The sequence below is a fragment of the Electrona antarctica genome (genome assembly GCF_951216825.1).
Source record: "Electrona antarctica genome assembly, chromosome: 24".
Classification (NCBI taxonomy): domain Eukaryota; kingdom Metazoa; phylum Chordata; class Actinopteri; order Myctophiformes; family Myctophidae; genus Electrona; species Electrona antarctica.
The window spans coordinates 20823815-20837442 of record NC_136803.1 but is presented as its reverse complement, the minus strand read 5'-3'; the positions used below and the strand labels follow the sequence as shown (position 1 = coordinate 20837442).

General features: G+C 44.0%; 1 protein-coding gene across 1 annotated transcript; it reads left to right on the top strand.

The window, feature by feature from the left end:
• Positions 1–10435: 10435 nt before the first annotated feature.
• LOC306917570 (EF-hand domain-containing protein 1-like) lies at positions 10436–11908 on the top strand (the record flags this gene model as incomplete). Its single annotated transcript, XM_079495866.1, has 1 exon — positions 10436–11908. One exon carries the CDS (start codon positions 10436–10438, stop codon positions 11906–11908), a length of 1473 nt encoding a protein of 490 aa, XP_079351992.1.
• Between the last annotated feature and the right edge of the window lie 1720 nt (positions 11909–13628).

Genomic DNA, 13628 nt, shown 5'->3' with positions numbered 1-13628 from the left:
GGAGAGAGAGGAAACGGAAACCAATGGATGCGAAGAGGCGCACAACCACGGGTGGGACTTGACAAAGGGTAAATTGCAATGCAAATTAATTTTATAGCGCTTTTCCAAGTGCTCAAAGCGCTTTACAATGGTTCATTCATTCATACATTGGGAGGTGAAGCGGCGAACAGTCGACACCAGCGTCCTCACTTCCCACATTCAGACACCAATGGTGGCAAGCTTACACCAACCGACTCATTGGAGGCAATGTAGGGTTCAGTGTCTTGCCCAAGGACACTTCGACATGTGGACAGGAGGAGCTGGGATTCGAACCGCCGACCCAGGGATTGGACATTTGTTTCTTACTTTTTGGATAATCCTCCCTACTATAAAGTGTGCTGACCATATAAGGAGTTCCTCCCTATCCCCAGTGAGCCCCTGGGGTCAAAAAACCCTAGTTTCGGTTTGGGCTTTGGGTGGCAAAGCCTTCATCCAATCAGGATGAGAGGGGCCTTCCTCCAATCATGATCGAGTGGGGCGGGCCTTGGTGCACATGTTGTTGGTCTGTTGTACTTCCCCCACTGTATAGCGTGTGCATGTGCACATCTTGTTACCGGGTGGACCGGGTATTTTTCCAAATCACCCAAATCACTGAATGCTCCTTTAAGCAAGAACAAAAGCATGGCAATACATCACACATAAAAAGTAGTTATCATGAAACACCCCCATAAAAAGTAGTTATCATGAAACACCCCCAAAATGATACTAATTAACCTGCGGACCCCCCATTTGAAATTATTATGTCAAGGACCCCCATAAGAAAAGATTTTTACGGCTATAGGGCCCCCGGTTTGACCTGAATTAGGCTACGGACGCCCATTTAATTACATTTTTATCCAGACAGATTTATATTGTAAAATCAATGTTAATTTAACTCTGAAAGTGTACAAATGGAACAAAATGGTCCGTTAGAGTCCACTCTCAGAGTTACAGACCCATAAGGGTCCATTTGGTTCCAAACTATAATTTTCCCCGGACCCCACTTTGGGAACCAGTGAGATATAAATGATTAAACTGAAGTGACAGTGATACATTCTGAACATTATCAAAGTATGCTGCTGCACCCCTGGACTTGCATCAAGGCACCCTGCTCCATAGAGAGCACTGTGCTCGGACACAGCCAGGGAAAGACCCAGGGAGTAGCCACACACATAGCTGTCTATAGGAGTGGTTGCAACACTCAAAAACAGCTATACATGCCACACATGCCATGCCTATACGTTTGTAAAGCCCAGTCCACACCAATGCAATTAGTCGCAACTTGCAAGCAGTTGCAAGAAATTGCAGCGGTCTGGACTGACCAGTGTCAGACCGGTGCCATTTTGGGATAATGGTTGCAAGGAGTTGCAAGTACCTGATTGTGCATAAAAGTTAACACAAGCACACACATGCAAGACAATGGTGATTTATGGGTTTGTGTTGTGTGGCGTTGTGTAGCAAAGAGCTACGTGTCTGGACATGAGCTTGCTCAAGCTAGGATCTGATTTGAAAACGGTCTTCCGTTAAAACAGCAAGTCAAGCAAGCACATGCACTACAATGTCATTATCAATGTTACCCCTGCCCTCTGGAATGCACTCCCCAAACACATCAGGGATACTCCCTCCTTCCCTGCACTGAAAACCCACATGTTTAGAATAGCATTTCCAAGCTTGTTATGTACTGTTTTATTGGTTTTAATTCTTATTTTATTTGTTTTTGAGTGGTGCAACCACTCCTATAGACAGCTACGTGTGTCCCTGGGTCCGTCCCTGGCTGGCTTGCTGTGTCCGAGCACGAAAATAGCTTTTGGTTGGTTTGTCACTGTTGCGCAGCCCAACACACACACACACACACACACACACACACACACACACACACACACACACACACACACACACACACACACACACACACACACACACACACACACACACACACACACACACACACACACACACACACACACACACACACACAGTATATATGATGATTTGGGGTGTTACAGTACAGTGACAGTACAGGAGTACAGTACAGTATAGAGCAGTGGTAACCAACCTTTTCAAGCCCAAGAGCCTATTTTATTCCCAATTGTAAGCCATAATCTACCACTAAAATAGGCTATGTTTAAAAAAACACTTTTTGACAGGCTCAATGCACACAAACACTATAGTTTAAATAAGAATAAATACTGATAATCAATGCCAAAATATTAAGACAAATGTATTTTTCCATAGTCAGACTGCTTGCCTGTGTAGGTATAGTAGTGAGTGAGAGGCTGTTTAGCTCTTTTTAGTTGTGCATCACAAGTTCACAACGGATAGCGGTCAAACAAGAGAACAAACAAACTCTGCAGTTGATGACTCGATACACATGTCTGGAGCCATCACTGTGAGCTATTCAAAATCCACATTCTGTGTATTGGTAGTGATGGCTGGCTGCCTGTCAGTCTGACACCCGCTCACTCCGGGATCTACTTGAATGGCTCGTGCGAGCTACTGGTAGCTCCCGAACCCCTGGTTGGTTACCCCTGGTATAGAGGGACCCCCACACGCTAACTCTGTCATTTCTCAACCATTTCGGATGCGGGGCGGCTCGCCGGAACCGGGCTGCCCCACTGGCCACGTTCCTGTGGGTCTGGAACTTCCGGGGACCCCCACACGGAGTTGCACAACTCATTTCACACGGGTGTGATTTTTTCTAATAAAGTTGTCCTTTGCTTATGTTCCCCCCCCTGGCCCTCACACATGTAAAGCGTCGCCATGAAAAGCGCTATATAAATCCCAGATATTATTATTATTAATGTTATCCAAACTGCCCTACAAAGCCAACGTGATTGTAGATATCAGCATAAGTGATATTACACTAATTGTATATCTGTTCTTGAGGTAATTGTTTATCCCCCCAGAAAAAGATGAATAGAAGGTTGTTAGTTTGTAGTATGTATACTAGTATACAGTATAAGCTATACTGATCTGACTCCAGCTGTTTCATACTGTGCATCCACGGCCTCATCTAAACTGAACACGCTAAATAAACAACACAAGCCCTGCAGCCACAGCTGCATGCAGTGCTGCAATTATGTCAGACAAGCATGCACATATTTGGTACACACAGTAGATGGAATAGCTTGGCAAACATCCTTTGGCAAACATTCCTCTCACCCAATAAATAAATAAATACCTACACGCAGCATAAAGAGCGTGCAGAGCAGCAACTAGCTAACTCTAACATTGGGACTACTATTAGGAAAATGAGAGCGCAAGGGCAAATGAGCTGAATGAGTTCTTCATGCGGTTTGAGACTGATACTGTCAGAGAATGCTGGGATGTATTAAATGCTCTACCATATAATGATGTCGGGTTAACAATAGACCCATGTTCTGTAACTAAGGTGTTTAAATCTATGCAGACCAACAAGGCAACAGGTCCGGATGGAATGTGTGCTTTTTTCTAACCCTAACCCATGTGCGGAGGAATTAACTCCTGCATGGCAGCGTCTATTTCAGCTATCCTTGGACACCTATACTGTGCCAGAAATCTGGAAAAAAATCTATTATAGTTCCAGTCCCAAAGAAGCCCTGTCCACAAGAGAATAATGACTATCGGCCAGTAGCATTAACCTCCAATGTGGTCAAATCCCTGGAGAGAATCCTAACTGAGGAGCTCCGAAAGGAGCATATGCACGGAATCGGGGAACTAGTGATGCGATTTCCACATTAACACACCGTGTATTGAAGCACTTATAGAGGGAGCTAAAACATATGCAAGACTTCTCTTTGTTGATTTTAGCTCAGCCTTTAATACAATCCATCCAGACATTCTTCTTCGTAAGTTATCTGAGATGAAGGTGAATCCAGTTCCTTTCTATCTAACCGGCCACAACAGGTGAGATTTAATTTGGCGCTCTCTGATAGGGCAGTAAGCAGTACAGGGGCCCCCCAGGGGACAGTTAGTTCCTCCCTTTTATTTACCCTATACACAAATGACTGTCAGCTCACAGCCCAATCAGTGTGGAGTCAAGTTCTCTGATGACACTGTTATCCTTAGTTTACTCACAAGTGAAGGTAACACCAGTACAACTGGAGTGGACAGGTTTGTAACCTGGTGTGTTGAACATCACTTACAAGTTAATGTAAGGAAAACTGAGGAGATTGTAGTGGATCTCAGGTCTATAGGTGACCACACCACGATCACCATACACGGTCATGACATCAAACAGGTCACCTCTTATAAATAGCTAGGAGTGCACATGGATTGTGATATAAGCTGGCACTCCCATGTGACAAGTATGTGTGCAAAAGTACACCAGCGCCTTCATTTTCTCCGTAGGCTCAGACTTTTTGGTGTAAGTAGAAACATAATGCTGATCTTCTATAGAGCTCTATAGAGTGTGGAATCTTTCCTTCACAGGGGTCCGTGGATTCTAACCTTATTTCCCTAATATGGCATGAAATGAGTCTCGATTCCCAGGCAAAGTCCTTCTTTATTCAATCAAGAGGCATCTCCCATAGTTACATCAGGTTACAAGCATCAAGTCATCTTTCCATAGCACATTCAGGCCAGGCCAAGCCTGTCCTCTCCGTTCTCCCACTCCAACTCAAAACCAACCCCTTTTTCTAACTGTGTCCCATCTCTTTATACAAATATAACATGCAGTGGGTGTCACCTTTGTGTGTGTGTGTGTGTGTGTGTGTGTGTGTGTGTGTGAAAGGAAGTCAAAAGGTGGTCTTCCTGAGTGATAAACCAATAGCCTAGGTATTTTTACAGCTGCTGTAAGCCAAGGCCTGGGGTCGCTGACCCTACCTACAGATAGCCTTTAGACCTTTAGTTCTAGTCAGTCACTTTGGTGAGACACTGGAGTGAGATCAGGGATAAATACAGAGTTAAAGTTGTACAATTATGACTAACCATGTAATTATGAATATGTTATGATTCATAATACACCACACTAGTATAGAGTCAATTCTAAGGTATGGTATCACCAGTTGGTTTGGAAACCTAACTGTAAAATACAAATCTGAGATCCTTAGATTAGCCAAAATGGCAGGGAAGATCATGGGTATGTCATCTTTGAGCAGGCCACCATTGGACAGGTTAAGAAAATTGTGTCTGACCCCTCCCATGTACTATACCCTGAGTATCGGCTAATGCCATCAGGTAGGAGGTACGAGGTCCATGCGTGCAAATATAATGTACAAGCATTCCTTTGTCCCTCTGTCAATCACACTCCTTAACAGAGTCCTTGCAGAGGGCACACAGGGTAGGGGTCGAAGGTTATGAGGTGATGTTCTTCCTCTTTTGCACTAGGTATGTTGGTGTGTGGTTTTTTAATGTTGTACAGGTCACTGTGTGCCTTTGTTGTCTTGTATTGTGTATTGTCTTGTCTTGTCTTGTCTTGTCTTGTATTGTATTGTATTGTATCTGTATCTGTATGCTGCAGGGCGGGTCCTTGGGGTCCAAGACAAATTTCTCCCTTGGGAGACAAAATAAAGAAACCTTGAACCTTGATTGATTGATTTATTAAGTTTGCAGAATTACAGTACATTTCAAGTACAACTCAATACAAAAACTGTTAACAGTGAGTGGACGACACCATAAAGCATTACACTTAATAGGGCCCACCATTTTCAATTCATCAAAACATTTAGAGACGTACGAATATACACAACTATATAGTCAAAAAGAAATCATCATAGGAGGTAAAAAGGGAAAAGAAATATATACAGTGAGGGGAAACAGGGGTGGGTGGGGGATTCAGATTTTACGGGGGCCAGTTTCGAATTGCAGCCGTCCGTAGGTGTCCTTTGAGAGCAGTTTTGAAGGAGTCAAGGGATTCGCATGTCTTAATGACTGTTGGTAGGGCGTTCCACATTTTGGTGGCATAGGAGCGAAATGAATTTAATCCCTTGTTTGTACCGAATCTGGGTTGCACATGGTTTGTTGAACTCCCTCTGGTGTTGTGGGAGTGGACTTCGTTGACATTAAGGAAGTATTTAGACAGGTACATGGGTATCTTGGTGGTGTAGCGAATCTTGTGGACCAGACCCATTGCAAGGTGCTGTACTCTGTCGTCAACCCTAAGCCATTCCAGCCTGTCAAAGTGGGCAGGGGTGAGGTGGGTTCGGGGAGTGAGGCCAAGTAGTAGCCTGACCAGTTTGTTTTGGGAAGTCTGGAGCCTTGTTTTAAGGGCCTTAGAGGTGCTGTGGTACTAGGAGGTGCAAGCGTAGTCGAAGAAACCTTGTACGAGGGCTCCTGTTAGGGTCTTCAAGGTGTTTTTGTTGACCAGTGAGGAGATCCTGTATAGGAATCTTGTTCTTTGGTTGACCTTTTTGATTACGTTGGTGGCCATTTTATCACCGGAAAGATTTGCCTTCAGGATGGAACCAGTGTAACAGAGTTTAGTGGGTTCCACTTGCTCCATCAGTAATGACGTTTCTTATTGGTTAGTGGGCGGCGCCTCATTGAATAACACTGGTGTCCACGTTTAGAGTGGTGTCAGTCTAACATGAGACATGCCCATGGTAAGATGTGTTCCTTAGCACACTATATTTTCAACAAGAGTCTGTATGTTTACTGTGATACTGTGATGAATACTAGTTGTTCTAAAAACATGCTCTTGGTCACACTGTTAATTCTGTTATAGACGTGCTGAGGATTGGGTGTGTTACACAGACAGAAACTGACCAGATACGTCTGTGTATTTACCAGGTACATTGTGTTGTTATTTCATTGAAAACTGTGCGGTATGTTTATTGATTTGGTCAGTCTAACATGAGACATGCCCATGACGTGCTGAGGATTGGGTGTGTTACACAGACAGAAACTGACCAGATACGTCTGTGTATTTACCAGATTAAACTGCAGTGTCAACAAAGAGAGAAGTCGTCCGGAACTTCATTATTCCACAACACAACGCAGATCACACGTTACACCTAGGTAGGTAATTTCATCTTTTTGTGTGATAATATTGTCACCCACTCTAACCAAGAAGCCATCTGCCTTGCTGAGATTACTATTTGATCCAAATAGAATGGATTCAGTTTTTCCCAGGTGTAAAGATAGTTTGTTATCAGCGAGCCAGGTGCAGATTCTACCAAGATCAGAGTTGAGGGCCTTTTCAACCTGCAGTTTGTTCCTGTCCGAGACCAGCAGTGCTGAGTCATCTGCGAACAGGAACAAATTGCAGTCACAAGCTGTCATGTTGTTTACAAATATTAGGAACAGTAAAGGTCCTAGTATGCTTCCTTGTGGAACGCCACAGCTCACCGTTCACCTCCACCATCTGTTCTCTCCCCTCCAGGTAGGATTGCATCCAGCTCACTGATGTGCTATCAAAAGTTCAAAACCAATTGCTTTTAGCTTGTTAACCAGTATGGAGTGGTTCACGCCGGTGTCAAATGCCTTTTGGAGGTCCAGCATGACCATTCTGCAGTATTTGCCAGCATCCACCTCGTGTTTGATGTGGTCGCTCAAATAGAGGAGGCATGTGTCAGTGGAGTGGGATGTTCTGAAGCCAGATTGGAATTCATACATTAATTTTTTCGTGGCAAGATACTTTTCAACCTGTTCATAGACTATTTTTTCCATCACTTTCGAGATGGAGCTAAGAATAGAAATATGGCGGTAGTTGCCGGGGTCTAATTTGCTCCCTTTCTTGTGCAGGGGGGTTACTTTGGCCAGTTTGAAATCTTGGGGGACCTGTCCCTGTTTGATGGAGAGGTTTATTATGTGGGTGATGATTGGAGCTATAGAGATGTCCGAGTCTCTGAGAAATTTGAAGGGAATATTGTCATGGCCAGTGGCCTTGTGGGGTTGAAGGGCACTCCGTTTTTTAAGTACCTTGAACCTTGAACCTTGAAAGCTCACAAAATCTCAGATTAAGCATGCCCTCAAGATGCCTTCGTGATGTCTGTCCCTCTAATTGTTTTGCATTTCTCAGCATGTGATATCTTGTTTTCTTTGCCGTCTGCTTTTCACCTTTAGGGCTTCCACATAATGTGAAATAGGAGATGGAATATTATATTGTGTGGTGTTTGAAAGTGAACAAAGTTTTGACTGTCTAAGATATCAAGCGTATTCAAGAAAAAATCTTGGCACACTCCACAATATAATGGTTGATCATCATTAATAGAGGGTATGCGCATGCTTAAAGTGAATGGCACATAGAGTGGCAAATCGAGTGGCAAAGCAACATGCAAAGTGAGTTTAACATTGTTTAACGTTGTTTAATGCAATCAGATAGGACTTTTCTGTTTGGATGCATGGGTTGTCAAGGCCTGAAAGTAGTTTTTTGCCACTCAGTAGGCGTTCCTGCATAACGTCCGGGTTTGATGATGATGTCACGTGCATACCCTCTATAGATTGCATAGGCTATTCATGTATACTGCAGTGCGTGAATGCAGTTTTTTGTGTTGTGATGACCAAGTTCCTCTGCCTATCAGAGATCAAAAGAGCCCATATGTTGTCACTCAGTCAGTGGTAACGTGGTCAGTTGCAGCTTGCAGCGGGTCTGTCGTAGACTAATCTGTGAAGACAATTAAAGAGCTCAATTCAAAGGGAAAGAGGGTGCTGTTTTTTCCTTTTATTTTTGCTGTTGGGTTCCCAGATTGGTTGTTGACTAATTAACAACACCAGAAGACACTGTGTTTATACAAATAGAATATATAAAGCACATGGCCGTGGCAACTGACAACTTGAAATTGCACTTCATGAAAAGCCTGGATCTCCTCTCTACTCTCTCTCTCTCTCTCTCTCTCTCTCTCTCTCTCTCTCTCTCTCTCTCTCTCTCTCTCTCTCTCTCTCTCTCTCTCTCTCTCTCTCTCTCTCTCTCTCTCTCTCTCTCTCTCTCTCTCTCTCTCTCTCTCTCTCTCTCTCTCTCTCTCTCTCTCTCTCTCTCTCTGAACATCTTTCTGTTGTGAAGCACATAAAGCCCCAAGACACTTAATTTCTTCCAAAGTGAGCTTGCTTTCTTCTACTTTATTTCTTCCTGCGTGTTGACAATGTGATATCAATCCAACGTACAGTTAGTTATCTGTTATCCTGTAATATTAACATAGCTAACTCATTGTGAACTACGTAGGATAAAAATGTTTGCTGCACTTCTAATTGCTCCCCTCTGGAGTTGGGTGGTATAGAGATGCTTGCAGTAGATCAGGCCATTTCCCAGAAATAATCCTCCGGCACAACTAAAAGTGAAAGTATGCAGCTGTTCAGTCTACGTGTCCTAGCTAGCACATAACTCCATTCATCAAATGGCTAGAAGACTATCTGAAGTGAATCAACTAAACAGCATAGCATTGTTCTCTCACAGCCATGTTTTATTTGTCTCATTTTATGCCAGAAGTATAGGCTAGGGCCTCACTCAGACCTTTAAAACATTGATGCATGCTTGTTGTATGAATGTTGTGAGTGTCATGGCCGCCCCAATGCATTTCCAATGGAAGTCACATGGTTTGTAGTCCAAATTTTGGACTACAAGCTGTTGTATGGCTTTCGGCTGTGTTTCGACTGCGCCCCTCCCCCTCATACAACACAAATGTTGTGTTAAACCATGTGACTCCCATTGGAAATGCATTGGGGTAAGCTGTGTCGCACCCTTTGTATACAACAAGCATACAGCAATCTGTTGCGACCGTGTGAGTGAGGCCTAAGGGTGCACTCACACGGTTAATGCAATGCTCTGTGCTCGTTGGATGCATGTTGTGTTGTGTCATGGCCGCCCAATGCATTGCCAATGGAGGTCACATGGTTTGACACAACATTGTGTTGTGTGAGGGGGAGGGGTGTTTCGACTGCGCCCCTCCCCCTCACACAACACAATGTTGTGTCAAACCATGTGACCTCCATTGGAAATACATTGGGCGGCCATGACACAACACAACAAGCATCCAACGAGCACGAGAATTGCATGAAAGGTGTGAGCTCAGCCTAAGAAGCGGGGCTGAGCGACTATACCAGGTTGAGAATCACTGCCTGCTAAATATCAAACCAGCGGTTGACTTTAAACAAACATTTTAAATGGTAGCCTATGAGATGACTAATTAAGCATGTACTTGAGTATATGTACTTAGTTACTTTACACCACTGCCGGTTGGGAATCACTGGGAAATGCTTATAGTTCTTAGCAACAGTGACTACATACCCACTATAGGGGGTATGTGCATGCATAAAGTGAATAACAAATCGGCAAAGTGAATGTTGTTTAATGCAACCAGTTCACACATAACTTCTGGGTATGTTGATGACGTCACATGCATGTGCTTGACACAATGACGTCAGCAAAGTTCCTCAGTCCAGAGTATAAAAGACAGAGCGAGGTCCTTTGTCCCTATATACTTTTGCATTTTAACCTCATGTCTTTTTGATGTTTTAAGAACTTAATTAACGTGGTTGTAACTGAGATACCGTAAAAGCAGCCATGTCTAAAAATACCGAAACCAGCAATATGCTGTTTTCAGCCAACACCCCATGGCAACCGAATTATGTGGCCTTGGACAAGAAGATTCTGCGTTTCTATGCCTACATCTATGAGGAAGTGAAGCACTCGCAGCAGGAGAACTACCGTGTGCGGCCTGTAGTCATTTACTACTATCTGGAGGATGACACCATGTACATCATCGAGCCACAGGTGGAGAACTCGGGACTGTGTCAGGGCAAGTTGACCAAACGCCAGCGTCTGCCCAAGAACGAGTGGGGCGATTTCTACCACTGGAACGACCTGAACATAGCCTGTGAAATAACGGTGTACGGGGTCAAATATCGCATCACGCACTGTGACCTATTCACACGGAACTTCATGGAGAGCAAAGGCATTGCTTTGAACGACCCAGAGCCGACTCCGATAGATCCTTACATCACACATCGTCTCCAACCCGACCGCTGCTTTGTCACACCACCAGACTTTGACCGATTGAAGCAGTTCCTCACGCTAGACCGCAAGGTATTGCGTTTCTTTGCCACGTGGGACTGCAGTGACGTTCCGACTGAGGCCAGGCCCGTGACCATTCAGTATTACCTCGCAGACGACACCGTGGAGATCCTGGAGGTCCAGGAGCCAAACAACGGCCGAGACGCCTTCCCTGTCCTGCTGAAGAGGCAGAGGCTCCCCAAGGAAGTTAAAAAAGCTTTCCCTAGCTGTGTGCTGGAAGTCACCAAACGGGAAGTGATTGAATATTTCTCTCCCAGAGACTTCAAGGTCGGGGAGAAGGTGGAGATCCTGGGCCGTACCTTCACACTGTACACATGTGACGACTTCACCAAGGGCTTCTATGAGAAGAAACACCCAAGCATTACCCTAAGGCCCAAGGAGATGCCACAGAAGAAGTTGAGTGAAGTGGAGAGGGAGATGCCTCGCTACAATGGTTTTGGCTCACTCGAGGACACTTACGAGAACTGCCTAAATCCTCTGTTTCCGAAGCGCCCCAAAAAGGACTACGTCAAGATGATGGACATGGACAAGAAGGAGCTGCGCTACGTCGCCAGGCTGGACTCCAAGAATGTCAACGACGAGGGTCGCTTCTTCATCCTGTCTTACTTCCTGGCCAACGACACGATCAACATCTACGAGCGGCCCATCCGCGGGATTGTCGGCGGCATGTTCCTGAGCAAGACGCGCGTCCCCAAGCATGGCAGCTCCGTGGAGTACCCCGTGTACTACACGCCGCACGACTTTGCCATCGGATCCACCATCGACGTCTTCGGAAACCGCTTCATCCTGGAGGACGCCGACCTCTACGTGCTGAAGTACATGGAGTCCATCGCGGACACGGTCCCCCCCGAGACCCTGGAGTCCCTGCGAAGGAAGCTGGGTGGCATGATTACGGACAAAGAGGCGTCTGAAGCCGGAGCGGGTTGTTGTGACGACGACGACTTACCACAGCTTTCACCGTGATACAGCGACGTAGAGGACATGTTATGCCGGACAATTCTGAATGTTCACTTCTCCTGACTCCTGAGTTTGTGCATGTAATAGAATAGATAAGACTAGTGGAGAAGGAGAGGTATTGTGTGTGGAGACGACTATTCCAACATTTAAGGGCACTTCAAAGATGGGATTTGAGGCATTTCAACAGTGCTGCTGATGGACATGAATCTCTGTGTATTGTGCTCTCTCCTATAGTGAAAGTCCTCGCTGCTCCTGACTGTTAATGCATAGCTTATTATCCGCCACCCTCTGTGAATTTTCCCATTGATATTAATGGGATCTTTTTTTGCAATTATTCCCCCCCTTGTGACATAATGTGGGTCAAAACATCGAGTAGCGAGCTACTTGAGCCCACATTGTTTCTTCAGAGAACAGTATTTTCAAGTTATTGTGGCACTTTTGTTATCGTACAACCTTATTCCCAGGCCTGTTTTTCCTGCTGGTCTGTGATGTCACATGGGTCAACCAATAGGAAGTCGGAGGGACGTCAAATGGGTCAATACATCATCATGGAGTAGGGAGCTACTCGAGCCCACACCGGTTCTTCAGGAACAGGACTTTCTAGTTATCGTTACCTTTTTTGTTAAGCACAAGGAAAATATAAAGAACAATGGATGGAATTCAGTTCAGTCAACAGTGGAGGAAATGCTGCCCAATCATCATCCAAAAAGTAACGCATAGGCAATTATAGAGGCACGTATGATCTCGTGGATTGGGGGCCAAAAATAGGCACAGACCGACAATGAATTAGGATTTTTTTTTGTTTGATTAGAAAGCAAAAATATAAAGATGGAGAACATCTATTTTGCAAAGAGAACATGATGGGTGTTGAGGGAAACACTTATAGGCTGCTGCTGATTCAAACAAATCTCCATTTGTATTATGCTCTCCTGGTGAAACTCCTCACTTTCCAGAGCCGTGTGATATTTTTTCATAGTTAGTTAGTATTTTATTTGATTTTATTTAGCTATTTTTTTAAATCATTTTTTGAGTGGTGCAAACCACTCCAACAACCAGCTTTGTCTGTATGTTCGTGTACCTGTCCACTCAAAAAAGGAGCTATGGTTAGTGTGTGACGTCACTGCACCACTCAGTTCACACAGGTGTGATTTTTTATTATTATTCTGGGCTCGCTCCAGCGAGCCCACACTAGTTCTCCAGACTTTATATATTCTTTATTCTTTTTTCGGCATCTTACTACTTTAATTTACTACTTTTAATTTAGTTCAAACTTCAACATGTTCAGCTTTACGCATTTACTATTGCTTGTACATTTCATACTTTTAATATTTTTTTACATTCATTATAATGAGAGTCTATGGGAAAATGAGCCCATATTTATAGATCACTTTTTTGTGCTCTGGTTACGCCGTCATACTTTCACTTTGAAACTTAATTCAAACTTAAAAATGTTTGGCTATGTTTGAATTTTCATTGGTACATTTTTGTAAGTGTAAGTGTATAGCTTTTTGAAATATTTACCTTTATTCATGGTCGATTTAATCTTCAAATCCACCTCACCGTTGCAGCCTCATTACTCTTTTTCATAGAAACGTGATTTCAACTAAACAGTTCACAAGACTTTTCACGGTACAAACGGTATTTGAATGTGTTAGTTTTTTTTTAAGTTTGGCCGTTTGGCCAACAATTTTAGAACTCGCCTTGCCTATAGTCTTATAACTAAAAC